This window comes from Azolla caroliniana, unplaced genomic scaffold (genome assembly GCF_043228905.1).
Source record: "Azolla caroliniana isolate FFs.n. ecotype wild unplaced genomic scaffold, voAzoCaro1.0.p SCAF_15, whole genome shotgun sequence".
Taxonomy (NCBI): domain Eukaryota; kingdom Viridiplantae; phylum Streptophyta; class Polypodiopsida; order Salviniales; family Salviniaceae; genus Azolla; species Azolla caroliniana.
The window spans coordinates 5,071,201-5,086,546 of NW_028230450.1; the positions used below are offsets into that span (position 1 = coordinate 5,071,201).

At 37.7% G+C, this 15,346-nt stretch overlaps 1 protein-coding gene across 1 annotated transcript; it reads left to right on the top strand.

The window, feature by feature from the left end:
- Positions 1-288: 288 nt before the first annotated feature.
- On the top strand, positions 289-7,773 carry LOC147854447 (CSC1-like protein ERD4). Its single transcript, XM_087331420.1, has 7 exons — positions 289-550; positions 3,987-4,135; positions 4,235-4,537; positions 4,660-4,935; positions 5,606-6,156; positions 6,450-6,705; positions 7,283-7,773. The coding sequence occupies exons 1-7, from the start codon at positions 292-294 to the stop codon at positions 7,658-7,660; spliced, it is 2,172 nt and encodes a 723-aa protein (XP_087187546.1). The 5' UTR covers positions 289-291; the 3' UTR covers positions 7,661-7,773.
- Positions 7,774-15,346: the final 7,573 nt, after the last annotated feature.

Sequence of the window (15,346 nt, forward strand, 5' to 3'; positions counted from 1 at the left end):
CATAGCCATGGCCCATAGCTCATAGCTCAAAAGCTTCTTCTCTCCTTCATTCTTCATCTCCAGCATTACGATTATTAGCTTCATTCCTGATAAGATTATTAGATTGATTTTTGAAGCTCACTAACCTTACTCTCTCTCTCTCTCTCTTTGTTCCTGCTGAATTTACCTGCCTGCAACTAGCTTATCGCCAATCTTATGAGACTTAAAGTCAATAACCCTAACTTCTGAAAAGCTTTCCCTCCTGAACTTTCTCTTTTCTTTCCAAGCGAAAAAGCTTGATCGTTTTTGGACATGGAAACCTCAGGCTTTGTCACTTCTCTCGTCACGTCTTTCCTTGTCTTCGTGCTTCTTCTACTTCTCCATTTCCTCTTCACTCGGAACCCTGCAAACGATGTAATCTATTACCCTGCCAAGAAAGTCAAGGAAATCCCCATTCCTTACAAGCCTGGCATTTTCGGATGGCTACGAGAAGCTTGGTCTGTTACTGAGGAGCATATCATCGAGCATGCAGGCCTGGATGCTGCCATTTACATGAAGTTTCTTGGATCGGGTAATTCTTATCTATATAAATACATATTTACTCATTTCTCGTTAACAGAAAAAAAAAGGAGCGTTTTGCTTATATCTATGTGCAGGAGAGGATAGAAACTATCTAGCATAGAAACTGCATGTTAAATGCTTGCTCACTTTATGTGAGATTGTGAAATGGAAGTTGTATGTTAGTCGCTTTCCATTGATCCTTGGCTGACATATGAGTGAGGTGTTGCTTTAATAGGGGACGTATATAGTTCTTTTTTGGCCTAAGGTGATAGTTACAAATACATATTTTTGCCCACAATGATTGAGACTAGCTAGCTAGTAGTATCCCAACCATCGTGAGGTGCTGAGACTTGCAATCAACTAAGTTTTATTACCACCTAATGGTTTCCGAAATGTCTGTGGTTCTAAGTACCTCACCCGGTGGTTCCTTTAGTTCCCATAGAAATTACTGTATCGCTGGAAAAGACCACCTTGAGATCCGTATGTTTGACGGATCCAACTTCTCCTTGTGGAAGGATCAGATAAGAGATGTTCTGATTCCAAGAAGGGAATTAAGGCCATTAAGTGGTGAAGCCAGGATACCTAAGGGCATGATCGATGATGATTGGGATGAGTTCGATCTCTTGGCAATGTCCACCATAAGGTTGCACCTAGCCGACAATGTATACTTCATGGCCTTTCATTATGACTCAACCGACCACTCATGTGAATGACTATGGTGCATTATGGTCCCAACTACAAGCTCAAAAAATGACTATGGACAATGAGTTGAAATGTCTCTTTTTCTTATGCACTTTGCCTACCTTCTAGGCTACCTTTTGCATTGCTATTATCAATAATGCACCAAACGAGAAATTAGTCTACAATGATATATGTGGAGCTCTATTGAGTGAAGAAATTCATAGGAAATCTACGATTACATCACATAATGGAGATGCATATAATGTGTGTGAGGTTGGGTCTCACAAGAACTAACAACATGATAGCAACCAAACTAGGAACAATATTGGAAATGATAGAGGTACAAGTAAGTCTATGAAGAAAAACATCCAATGGCATTATTGTCATAACAAGGGATACCTCAAGAAAGATCCTTATGCCTTGAAAAATACGGAAATGGATAATGCTAAATCCAAACATGATGGGCATGCAAGACAACGTGGTGGTCCCTCTTCCTCGGTGGAACATGGCCAACATGGTAAGAAAACCAGAAATGCACATAGATCCATGTTAACTCATCCACTAAACCATTGGATCTCATTTAGGCAATTGTTTGTGAACCTATGCCCACAAGATCTTTGGGTGATGCATTGTATTTTGACACTTTCATTGATGATGCAACTAGGAAAGTTTGGGTTTATCCAATTAAGGGAAAGGAAGATGTTTACCCTACTTTCATAAAATGTCTTGCTTCGGTTGAGTTGGGAAAGGCCATAAATCTTAAAGCTTTATGTCTGGAAAATGGAGGTGAGTATAGCTCTCACCAAATTGGTGACTTTTGTAAGTCTAGAGGCATTGGAAGAGAGTTTATAACTCCTTACACCCCCATTCAGAATGATGTATCTAAGAGGATGAATATAACCATCTAGGACAAAGTTGTCTCTATGCTACACCATGCAAACCTCTCACAAGGTTTATCAACAAAATTTGTTTTAATAATAGTCCATGCCATTAATCTATCATCGAACATAACCATAGGCGTAAAAGTGGCACAAGAGTTGTGAACAAGCAAGAAACCTCATTATGATCATATTAGTCTTTCAATATGAAGCATATGTAGATGTTCGTAAACAACTAAGGAGGAAATTGAACTATAAATATAGAAAATGTATTTTTCTTGGTTATGGAATCAATGGGCAATTTCAATATCGCCTATGGAATCTTGACACATATTGTGGTTAGACGTAGCGGTATCATTATTAATGAAAAAAAAAGATACATAAACAATCCACAAAGGAGGTAGAAGTGAGAAAAGTCATGTTTAAGGATTTTGTACCTTCTATTAACATAAAGCAGAAAAATTCCATTGATATAGATGCGTCTACATTTTCTCAGCCACGTAAACTTGGTGATGGTCAGCATGATGATGCCCCAAATTAATGATGCTCAACAAGATTATTCTCATAATGATGTTTCCTATGCACAAACTAATGGTATTTGGGTGCAGGAATCATTAAGGAGATCTATGCGTGTCTCCGAACAATCTCGTAAATTTGCTTATTAGGTAATACTTGCAGATGCATGTGAGCCTTCATGTCACCATCAAGCCATATCATTCCACAATCATGCTAAGTGGAAACATGCAATGGAATGTGAGTTAGATAGTACTCATAGGAATGCAACTTGGGATTTAGTACCTTTGCCCTAAAGGTAGGAAAGCCCTACCATGTAAATGAGTGTATAAGTATAAATACACATCTAATAGTGCTCTTCTTAAGTATAACGCTCGTATTGTAGCAAAAGGCTTTAAACAAGAAGTTACAAGGAGGAGTTGATTTCGATGAAATCTTCTCTCCAGTAGTCAAGATGACTATGTTATGCATAATGTTCACGTTAGTTCCAAAAAGGATCTTGAGCTATTTCAAATGAATGTCTCGATGAGGAGATCTATATGGAGCAACCGAAGGGTTATGAAGTTCATGGAAAAGTGTCGTTGGTATGTAAACTTAAGAAAAATTTATATGGTCTCATGAAATCACCTCAAAAGTGGTATAAAAATATTTCATGCTTTTATGAGGTCCCATAGTTATCATTGGAGCAATGAAGACTCATGCTTATATACGAAGAAATGTATAGGCGATGCATATGTGATTTGGATACTCTATGTAGATGACATGCTCATCGCTAATAAAAACAAGCACGAGCTATCCAAACTAAAGGAAAATTTGAGTCAAAGTTTCGACATGAAAAATTTGGGAAATTCAAAACTCCATCCTTGGTATGCGTATTACTTAGGATAGGAGTAATGGATGTATTTATTTGTCTCAATCTGAGAGTACGTATGCAAAATACTGAAGAAATTTTTAATATGGAGAGTGCAAAACCTTTGAGGAAACCATTATCTATGGATGTTAAATTGAGCAAACACGAATGTCCCAAATCGAGTTCATGAGTAAAATTCCCTAACCGAGTATACCAATGCAAAGACCTGAGTATAATTCCCTAACTGAATATACCATGCAAAGACCAAGCAGATTGGAGTGTGATACAATTTCATTCTGTCAATTTGTTTGTAAAAATGTGATCCAAAAAGACCGGCTGTATCTGATTTAAGAATTTTCTGTGTTTTCTGTCTCTGATTCAAACATACGAGATTCCTTTTGCGTTTCCTGTGTCTCATCATAATCTAACTTTGCATTTTTTTGGTTGTTCAATTTGTTGGAGAGGAGCCGCTACTTTCCTTTCTGCTGCTCTGATTCTGTTTCTGATTGATCGTTGCTTTGCAGCCTTCTTCATTTGCCTGTACACGGCGATCTTCTGCGTGCCCGTGTTGCTTCCTGTTTCCATAACAGACAAGAATTTCGAGCTTCAGAGAGCCAAGAATTCGACGGTTGGATCCAGCGATTTCGACAAGGTCGCGATGGGGAATGTCATGGTAATGTAATTATATTCATCTAATCAAAATCACGTCCGTGGAATGGAATCGAACCAAATCAATGGAATGGTTTGTTCTTCTTCATCACTGATTCTGCAGGATGGGAGCAAACGTCTGTGGGCCTATGTAGTTGGAGCTTACTGGGTCACCATAGTCACGATGCATCGGCTATGGAAGACCTACAAGCATGTGGTGCATCTGAGAATCGTGGATCAAGCTAATCCTGAGAAGGTAAAACCAGAGCAATACGCTGTTCTGGTGAGGGACATCCCTGCTCCTCCCCCTGGCACTGCCACTGCCACTACTGCCACTGCCACCATACATGGCGAGGTGGACAAGTACTTCAAAGCTCTGTATCCTGAAACCTACGGAGGATGCGTCGTCGTCACAAAAATATCCAATGTATACACTAAAGATCTCATAATCTCTCCAAATCTGTCCAAACCATTAGGTTTTTGCCTTATCTTCCTGAGTGTATAATGTAGCTAATTGCGTCAATTCTTTCTGTATACTGACTGGTTCAGGCAGCTAAGCTCTGGCGAGAGAGGGAGGCATTTCGGAGGAAACTGGCTCGTGCAGAGCTGAAAAGGAAGAAGGAGAATATTCTGCCTATGCATAGGACTGGATTTCTCGGTCGCTTTGGTCCTCCGGTAAAATCCATCGAATTCTACAAGGGAGAGATGTATAGGAAAGAAAACGCTCTAAAGACGGAACGAGAATCTCTTACATTTTCCGTGTCGCAGAAAGGCGCGGCTATCGTCATCTTTAGTACCAGAGCAGCCGCCAACAGTGCATCTCAGGTAAATCACCTCATGCCAAAATATTGAACTCCTCCAAGATTCTCAATGAGCAGCCTAATTCTGTTGATTAATCATTAATCAACCCCTAGGTTGTATGTTAATCTCGTCAAAGTCTGACGACAGAGATCATTTCTCTCTGCTTAATCGTCGCAATCCGGTTTAGCAATTCATCTTAAGGTAGCTTCACAATCACTTATTCCAATTCCCAAGACAAGAAAGTCGATCGAAGAAGAAGATCTATCCATGCGCACACTGCCTTCTTCGTTAGCTTCTTCTTCCTCCTATTTAGATTCCGATTCTCGTTTGTATCGAGGAATCAGAATTCTAAGGAGATAGAAGGCAGTGACAAACCATGACAGTATGGATCTTCTTCTTGCCAGTAACCAATGTCATTAGGCTTGTCATGATTAGACATTAATCCACAACTCCTAGCAATAATAATAAGGATTTTGTTGTTTTCTAGAGATAGAGAAATACTAGTAGTACTATGAGCAACAATTGCTAGAATGATACCACTACCTCATCAGTTGTGGTACCAGTAGCTAGTATTATTGTCATCACCACCATCCTCATCATCATTAAGAAGCTGATGATCATGATGAATGCTCTTCTGTTAAGTAGATAATCAGACTTCCATTGTAATGACATCAAACCATTCACGAATTCGCAGTCTATGCATAGCCTTTATGCTAATCAATGGACTACCTGTGCTGCTCCCGATCCGAGAGCGGTCATATGGGAAAACCTCGCTATACCCTTTGTACCAAGGCTTGTACGACAAACTTTGGTCTACCTTGTGGTTTCACACATGATCTTCTTCTACATGATCCCCATTGCCTTCATCTCGGCCCTTATCTCGCTCGACAACTTGGAGAAGAAGCTACCGTTCCTAAAGCCTATAGTGGATATACCATTAGTCAATACAGCACTCCAGGCTTTTCTACCTCAGCTTGTTCTCCTTGCCTTCATTCTCGTGCTTCCTGATCTGCTCTTGAAGCTCTCAAAGTTTGAGGGAATTCCTTCAAAAGACTTACAAGACAGGGCAGCTGCCGGGAAATTCTTCTACTTCAATGTTTTGAACATCTTTTTGGGTGTCACCATAGCCGGCAGCTTGTTCACTTCCCTTAAAGGCATCATCGATAATCCGCGATCAATAATTTCATTGCTAAGTGAATCTCTCCCCGGACAAGCCAGTTTCTTCATCTCATTTGTGGCCCTCAGGTAATATCACGCGCCATTGCTACAACACTAGGTCTATATCTATGCATTTTTCTATACAATCCACATCTGGAAATCTCTTAATTGTGCTTGTTATGTCTATAAAGACGGGGATGGGCACACTTATACCCTGACTTTGGAGAACTTCAAGGATCTAAGATGTTGCAATTTTTCTTTATGGATTTTCACCAGCAATATAATGCAGTACTCAAAAAACAATGGGTGTACTAGGAATATATACGTTTCTAGCATGACCTAATGATTCTAATCTTGATTCATGATGCTTATTAATGCAGGTTCTTTGTGAGTTATGGCCTGGCATTTTCAAGGCTATGGTCACTTATCAAATTTCGTTTCAGAAAGAGATTCCTATGCAAGACTGATGAAGAGATCAAACAAGCATGGGCTCCTAAGTCCTTTAAATATGCAATTCGTGTCCCAGGGGATATGCTCGTCTTGACAATCACATTATCCTACGCAGTCATAGCACCGCTGATTTTGGTATTTGCCATCGTCTACTTTGGTTTAGGTTGGCTATTCATGCGGAATCTGGTAAGGCTATTCCGCACTCTGTGCATACAAGTAATTTCCTAAAGTTAATGTCACACAGATGTATATTATATACTGGGTTACATCTGAAAATTTGGTGTTTATTACACATGTATTTGCGGGGTTAATGTACGTATACACGATACTTTGTACTTTAAAGACCTTGTTTGGTGTGTAGATTAATCTATGTTAAAAGGATGGTATACATTATAATATGCAGATACTTGCGTTTGAGCTAAATTTAGTACCCATATATAGAGATTATATAAGACAATAATATGTTCCTTTGGCCATAGGAAGTCAAAATCATCCCTGAGTTCAGCCTCCCCTGTATGAGCTATTTCAAATAATGGTTGGGGATAGGAAGCTTTATTCCTTAATTTTTCATGATTGAGCCCCCCAATACGAAAAGAAGTTACACAAAGGATTTAATATAAAGAACTAAATTTGGTCATGATTAAGTCAAAGGGTTGTTATACTTCTTTTGGAGCACAGAAGCTATAACAAGGATTTATTGATATATGAAAAGCATCCATAATGTTTAATCATGTTCAGTTATCCTTTTTTTGTGATTTCGTAGGCGCTCAATGTGATCATGCCGAAGTATGAGAGCGGAGGGAGGATGTGGCCACACATTCATTCTCGGATAGTGGGTTCTCTCTTCTTATCCCAACTCACAATGCTAGGTTACTTTGGAGTGAAGAAGTTTGTGTATGTACCACTATTATTGCCACCTTTGGTGGCAACTATCGTGTTTGCATACATATGTCGGAAGTTCTTCTACCCATCTTTCGATGTGACTCCACTCTATGCTACTTGTGAGGAACCACACAAGCGTCCTAGTGTTGAGGAAATAAAAAAATCCTATACCCCTTTGTTTCTCTCTGACCGTAATGTATTTGATGGTGAGGAGGTAGGCAGGCATTTCCAAAGGACTTGGATAGAAGATCAATTTTAGTTCTGGAAACTCATGGTTTAGTATAGAATATTGAAAATATCCACCATCCTCTAAGTAATGTATTATACAATACGCTTGTGTGGTTCCTTACTTTCTATCTAATTCATGTCCTTGTAATGCTTCCCTTTTATTTCACCATTCTCTTGTTGTTTTGTATGGTTGTTTAATCAATTTCATCTCCATGGACTCATTGGACTCCTGTCTAATATCCATTCATTTGGTTTTTTGAGTGATTGGCTCTCTAGTACAAAAAATAAGGAATAGTATTGGTATGTTTAAATAAAGAATAATAAAACAATAAAACAATAAAAAACAAATATATAATTATAAATATCAATTTATATGGTCCATCATCGAAGAGACACACGAAGAGGCATTGTGTCTTATCGAAAATTTACAAACATTTTTGGGAACTACTTGTTGTATCATTGTACATTTTGAATGAATGGAATGGCATCAATACATTAAGTGTATACAAAATTATCATATATTCTTCATTTGGAGCCATGGCCCAGGAATGGTGCTCAACATCCACAACAACCCTAAATTTTAGAAACAGAAAAGCAAACATCAGCAAACTTTTGAACACAAACTATTGCGTATGGAGTAGTAAAATGATAATTTTATTTCAACAAACAAAACTATGGAGTGTAGTAAAAGGAATAGAAGCCAAACTAGATGTTCGCGACCCAACATTTGAAGCATGGGAAGAGAAAGACCTGGCAACACAATTGGGGATTATATCTCACCTCTAAATCTATAAATGAATTCGAACAAAAAGTATATGGAAATCAAGTTATGACATCAAATATATTTGTAACCCTAAAAATGAAATATGATGATGAAATAATAGATTCAGTAATACATGGAAGAGGAAACTCAATGATAGTCTTACAGCACGAGACAATATTAATCATGAACTTCAATGGTTGCTACTTCTTGGTGCCCTCCAAAATTCTTGGAGGAACTTTGTCACTACTGAAAATTCAAATCACAATCTAACTCTCAACTACTCAATAAATTGCATCTGGCAAGAAGATGCAATGAGAAAAGTATGGCAACATGATGCTACTCAAAACACATTAGTGATGATAGCATACAAAATGCGGCGAACATTCCATGACCCAACTATAACTCAAGATCCATGGGATGCCCACAACCAAAGAAACAAGTTATGAGATTCTCTAATATCATCTGTCCACAATGTCATAAATCAAGACGCACAAGAAACAAATGCAACGTTGATGATAATGCAATAGTCGTTTGTTTCTTGGACCGCCAAGCATTTGCTTCACCTGCTAATGTATGCACATAACATAACCAATAGTAGATTTCCAATTATCTACATCTCCCCCCAATTAGAGTCAGATGAAAAATGAGGATCATAAGAGAGAGAGAGGGAGAGACAGAGGGAGAGAGTGGATGATAGAAGGGAATTATATTATAGAAAAGGAGTACAAAGATAAGAAGAACTTAAAGGCTTAATACTGATGTTGAACTGAATAGGTTTGAATAATACAATATGCCTATATTTATAAGGCCTTTTGGTGTATTTCTTTAGAATATTCTAGAGTATTCTAGAATTTTCTAGGTTATTCTGTAAATTCTAGGATCTAGGTGAAATAATTGATGAAAATTATTGTATATTGTCCCGTATATTGTAGAGTCACAGGTTCAAATACTTTTTGGCTCAATATGTGCATGTTATCATGACACTAACCCCAACTTCAAACGATGAGTGTTATGAGTTATCATTGATTGAGGATCTTCTTTGTCTAGGCATTGTTGATGAACTTATATGGCATGGTTCTAATAAAGAGCAATGCAACACTAGATGTAATGGTAATTGTGAGGGTAGATCAAGGCAAAAGATTATGTTATTGATTTTTCCATTAATGGCAAAAGGGCCTAACCATTTATAATCAAATTTGCCACATGGTCTAATAGCCTTTATATGACATTGTCACAACTATACTTGATCTCCAACTTGAAAAGTTGATGCAAGCCGATGCGGATCTACATTAGCTTTGTCTATTACTTGAAAAATTATGGTTGAATTTTCTTACTTGATCTAAATGATCCCGAGCACTAGGATTTGTTGGTAATTCGGGAGCTTCGAATAAACACCATCGTGGATGGTAACATATGTAGGGATAGAATGGAGTAACCCTCGTAGAGGAATGTATAGAATTACTGTATGCAAATTCTATTTGACCTTCAGTTTGTGGATGATAATCTTAGGAGAGTTTGTAGGAGAGTTTGAGCATTGTGAATGAATACTTCCAAACTTTAGATATAAATTGTGGTCCACGATCACTAATTATGTTGTCTGGAACAACATGGTGACGAAATACTTCACACATGACTAGATTTGTTGTTTCTTCATTAGTGATATCTTTAGTGCATGGCAATAAATGTGTCATTTTAGCATATCGATCAACTACTAGATAGCATTGAGCCCCATAGAATGTGGAAGATCTTTAATAAAATCTAAAGACAAATTTCCGTGGCTTGCTTGAAATCGGTAATGGTTGTACAATAAACCATAGGGATGATATCGAGGCATCTTTTCTCTACAACATGTGTCACATGTGCGAACATAATCTTCGACAAATTTACGTTGATGAGTCGACCAAAATGATCATTTTAATAAATACAATATGTAATTAACACTAAATTACTCAACCATGTATGAATCACAACGATGTTTTCTGACTTGGGGGCGTGATGACCCATCATGAACATAAAGAAGATCGTTGTAGAAAAGTAATCCATCGTGCCACTTGAATTGCATATAATCCGTGTATGAATGTTGTGACTATGAGGAAGATGTATGATTCGGATCAATATGACCTAAGATATCTTGAGCGAAGACATCTGTCTTGAGATCATGACAAATAATATCAATAATGCTTGAATCTAATGGAGTATCAAAGTCTATGGTTGCTTAAAGTTATGCAAGACCTACGATTACCTGTTTATTATCAAAGGTGTTAAGAAGATGGCACATGGGCACTACTCGTGAAGATAAGGGCACCAACAAGGAACACCAACAAACTAATCTAAAAAAAGAGGGATAAAACAAACTAACCAGGAAAAAATGCAAGCCAATGGGTAACCTAGTGTGAAACAAACACACTAAATGTAAAAGTTATAAAAGCCACTATGTAGTGTCTTTTATAACTCTTCTCAAATCTTAAGAGTTTCTCCTAGTGATTATTATGTGACGCCTCCTTTCCTATCTCCCTAATTGTAATTAAGAGCTAAGAGAGATTAATGATAGAGGTTAGTACACCAAGCTCTAATCTCTCTCTCTCTCTCTCTCTCTCTCTCTCTCTCTCTCGTTGGTGCTCAACCTCTATGTATTAAAGAGTGATGATAATAAAACATCTTTATGGTAACTTCTTTGCTCAATTGTACGAGAGAGTAGAAGAGAGATTAACATTAATCGTGTAAAGCTAAGTAAGCTAGTAACTTGGAGGTATTGGACAACTATCTCCCCTTGGTTCGCCATCAATAGGGTATACGTAGGTGCAGATCCTAGGCCAACGACATCGACGAGAGGTAAAACTCCATCGATTCATAGAAGTTCTTTCATGCTACACACGTAAATAACACAAAAGGTTTGGTGACTAGGATGAGGTGCTAAATATGAACATCATGATAATGCATCCTCTTCCCTAGTTTCTTGCTTGGATGAAAAATAGTCTTGAAATCAAAATGAGTAAGGATTGTGCCCATCGAGCCTGTCTTCTATTTAACACGTGAGTGCTCTGGAAATAAGTGAGCTTTTTACGATCATCGGATACAATTATTTGATGAGAAGAGTCTTCCAAGAAATGTCTCCATTGTTCAAAGGAATCAACTATAGCTAAAAGCTTCTTATCATGTACCTTATAATAGTTTATCTTAACAGTATCCAATTTGTGCAAATGGAAAGCCACTGGGTGTAGCTTCCCATCATCAAGTTGTTGTGACAGAATGCTACCAAGTGCAAAATTTGATGCATTTACCTCAATAAAAAATGGTTTTTGTGGATCAACATGAGCTAGAATAGGGGCGAATGGAAATGATTTCTTAAGATCCATAAAAGCCTTATTTGCATGAATAGTTCAAACAAATGATTGATTTTTCCTTGTAAGTTGTGTGACGTTGAATCAGTTTTGAGTGATCTTGTAGGAATTTGCAATAGAAATTTACAATTCCTAGAAAACATTGCACATCTCTCATAGATCGTGAAGTTTGCCAATCCCACACTATTGGGATTTTAGTTGGATTCATAGAGATTCATTTAGAGAAGAATTCCATTTGTTTGCAATCGAAACCGCACTTCTCTTGTTTCATAAAGGTCATATTCACGTAGTTGGAATTATGCTCCTCTTGTGTTTTTGAAGAAATCAATAGATCATCCAAATAACAAATGATTAGGATGGTGTCCAACAGATCTCGAAAAATGTCATTAGCCATGTGTTGGAAACTTGTTAGTGCATTTGTGACACCAAATAACATGACTATATACTCAAAATGATCGTATCAAGGAAAGTTGTCTTCCACTCATCTCCCTGTTGAATCTATACAAGGTTATATGCATTGCATAAATCAATCTTTGCAAAATATTTTTCCCCAGTAATCCATTCCCAAAGAATAGAGATTAAGGGGAATGCATATGTATTCCTAATAGTAATCTTATTCAAACCCTAGTAATCCAGTACTAGACGAAGTGAACCATCTTTTTTCTTCAGAAAGAAAATGGGTGCACTAGCTAGAGATTGCGAGTGTCAAATGAATCCATTTGCCAAGTTTTCCTCAATGTATGTTCAAAGAATCTCAAGCTCGTTTGGTGACAAATCGTAGCTTGGTCCCCATGTTGGCTCCTTTCCTAGTTGTAAATCAATGGGGCAATCATATTGTTAATGGTCTAGAAGCATATTTGCTTTTAACTTGTGGAAATTTTTTTCATAATCTTGATACTTTTTTGGAAGTTGAATTTCTTATTTTCTTTCAATGATATTGGAAGGCTTCATTAGTACTGCAAATAAGAACATTCCTCCCTTTTGAACTTCTTTCCATACTTGTTGTTGTGAAATAGTTGAAATCCTATGAGATTAAATATCTTTCCCTATAATAGTAGATGCTTGAGGTTTCATAATATATTGTTTTCAATACTTGATTTCTTGCTTTCTCTAGTCAAAATTGGGGTTATGTAGTTCAAACCATGGCAAGCCCAAAACAATTGGATGTTTATGGCTACCAATTATGTTAAAGGATATTACACATGCCAAATTATCTAGCACAACGCGAACTAGCTCTTACTCTTCTACTATATTTCAAGAACCATCAATGTCTGCTACTGAAATGGGGCAAGGAAGTTTTTCTTAGACTTACCTGATGAAGTCAAGCAAAATTTCTATCCATGAAGCAAGAATTAGCAATGGTATCTAGGAATGTTTGAACATGAACTTGATGATTAGTTGTTCTACTAACTTTCACTTGAGTTGAGAACACCTTGCTAACTTGCTTAGAAGAAATGGAACCACTGATGGGCAACATAGATCCGGGACTGTCCAACCAAATGGCACTCCTATTATGGTTGGACTTAATTATTTAACTCATCATGTAGTTGACTTAGAACCTCAAATTTATTTGATAACCTTGGAACACCAAGATTGTTAGATACCCCACATGGAATAGCCTCAACTTTAGTAATAGTAGAAACTTCGTTCACTTGACGTCTAGGCCTATGGGGACAATTTATGGCAACATGTAATCGGCCACCACAATTTAAACATAGGCAGTTTGCTCGACGTCGTTGCTTTTCCTCTGTTCACAATGATCTATAATGACATGTTGCATCAATTTCCATTAGTGTCAAAGATGTATTATATAATTCCTTTGGGGATGGTTTTGCTAAGATTGATGCATACACAGTCTCTAATCTTGCCCTTGCCATTTGTTGTTGTGGTCGTTGTGAACGTCACTCGAAAAGTCAGTTATCGAATCGTACTACTCGATTTATTGCCTCTGTGAGTGAGTTTGGCTCTTCTAGAAATGTAAGGAGTAAATCCTTTACATCATTGTGTAGCCACACCGGAATTGTTCCATTATTGCTTGGTTGTCCCATGGAATATTGGTTGCGAGAAGACAAAAATCAGTGGCATAGGTTGAGGTAGGATGATCCCCTTGACATAGCCTTTGGATTTTGTTGATTATTGTCCGAACACTATCAACATCTCCAAAACATTCTTTGAGGTCACTAATAAACTCCTTGAAAGTATTTAACAAATGCAAACCAGGCTAATGTTGTACCGCTTAGTAATGTGCCTACTAACCCCACTTGTGATGCATTGGTTAGATATCAAGGAGGATGCATTTGAATTATTAAATGGACTTGATTGAGGAACCCTCTAAATTGAGATAGTGATCCATCAAACTTCATGGGAAGATTGATCTTGGCTCTTTAAGGATTCCTTGTGTTCTCATTCCATCTTGTTATAAAGTCACGATAGTTGCTTCCAGTTGTTGTACTTGTAATGTCAACTCCTCATGTTTTGTTGCTTTATTTTGTAATATGTCGTAGATCACCCAATAAGCATTGATTTTCTTGTTCTAGTGGCACGAACTTTCCCTTCAAGCACTGAAACTCCAAAAGGACGAATTGATATTCTTGTGCACTAATACAAGTTATTAGTACTAGATGATTGTAAGATAAGAAAATGACAAATTTTGTTCAAATTGTCAAGATCACGAGAGAGAGAGAGAGAGAGAGAGAGAGAGAGAGAGAGAGAGAGATTCACGTGATATGACCTATGAGATCAAATATATTACATTTTAGGTGATACATGTGAAAGAGAGTAGCGACTCTCAATGTTCAAGAACATTACCAATGAATGTTGCAATCAAGAGTGCACATTGTGGGTGTGAATGAAATTCGTGTAAGGATTGGGCTTGGTCGAAGATGTGTGGAAAGCATGGTCGAATATGATCATAGACAAAACATTGTATCAATGTGTGATACTTAGACTCTCAAACTTGTTTATGGCAAAGTGTGCATATTTGACGACACTCATGACAAGAAATAGATAGATTGTACTATCGTCTTCGAAGGACAAATATGACTTATGAGACCAAAAATAGTACATTTCACGTGATACGTGTGAAAGTGAGTAGTGACTCTTGATGTTCAAGAACTTTACCAATGAATGTTGCATATTTGATCACTCTCATCACGAGAAATAGATAGATTCTATTATCGTCTTCGGAGGACAAATATGACCTATGAGACCAAAAATATTACATTTCACGTGATATGTGTGAAAGTGAGTAGTCACTCTCGTTCATTGATCACTCTCATCATGAGAGAGATATGACACCTCCTGTCTGCAGAGGCTTCCTCCTCTCTCATGACCTTCATAGCCAATGGCCATGTCCACTCCATACCTCAAAAGCTCATTACCCTCTTCCTTCCTTACAACCTTCTCCATTTGCCTATACACAACGATCTTCTGCGTGCCCATACTACTTCATGTTTCCATAACAGTCAAGAATTTCGAGATTTAGAGAGCCAAGAATTCGACGGTTGGATCTAGTGATTTTGACAAGGTCGCCATGGGGAATGTCATGGTAATGTAATTATTCATCTAATCACGTCCGTGGAATGGAATTGAACCAAAAGCGGGGGGTCAATGG

What these genes read in the sequence shown, in the direction of transcription:
- LOC147854447 (XM_087331420.1), top strand. Translation starts at nt 292, where the DNA reads ATGGAAACCTCAGGCTTTGTCACTTCTCTCGTCACGTCTTTCCTTGTC. An exon ending in TCGCGATGGGGAATGTCATG is followed by an intron (nt 4,136 to 4,234) that starts GTAATGTAATTA and finishes CTGATTCTGCAG; the next exon opens with GATGGGAGCAAACGTCTGTG. An exon ending in TCGTCACAAAAATATCCAAT is followed by an intron (nt 4,538 to 4,659) that starts GTATACACTAAA and finishes TGACTGGTTCAG; the next exon opens with GCAGCTAAGCTCTGGCGAGA.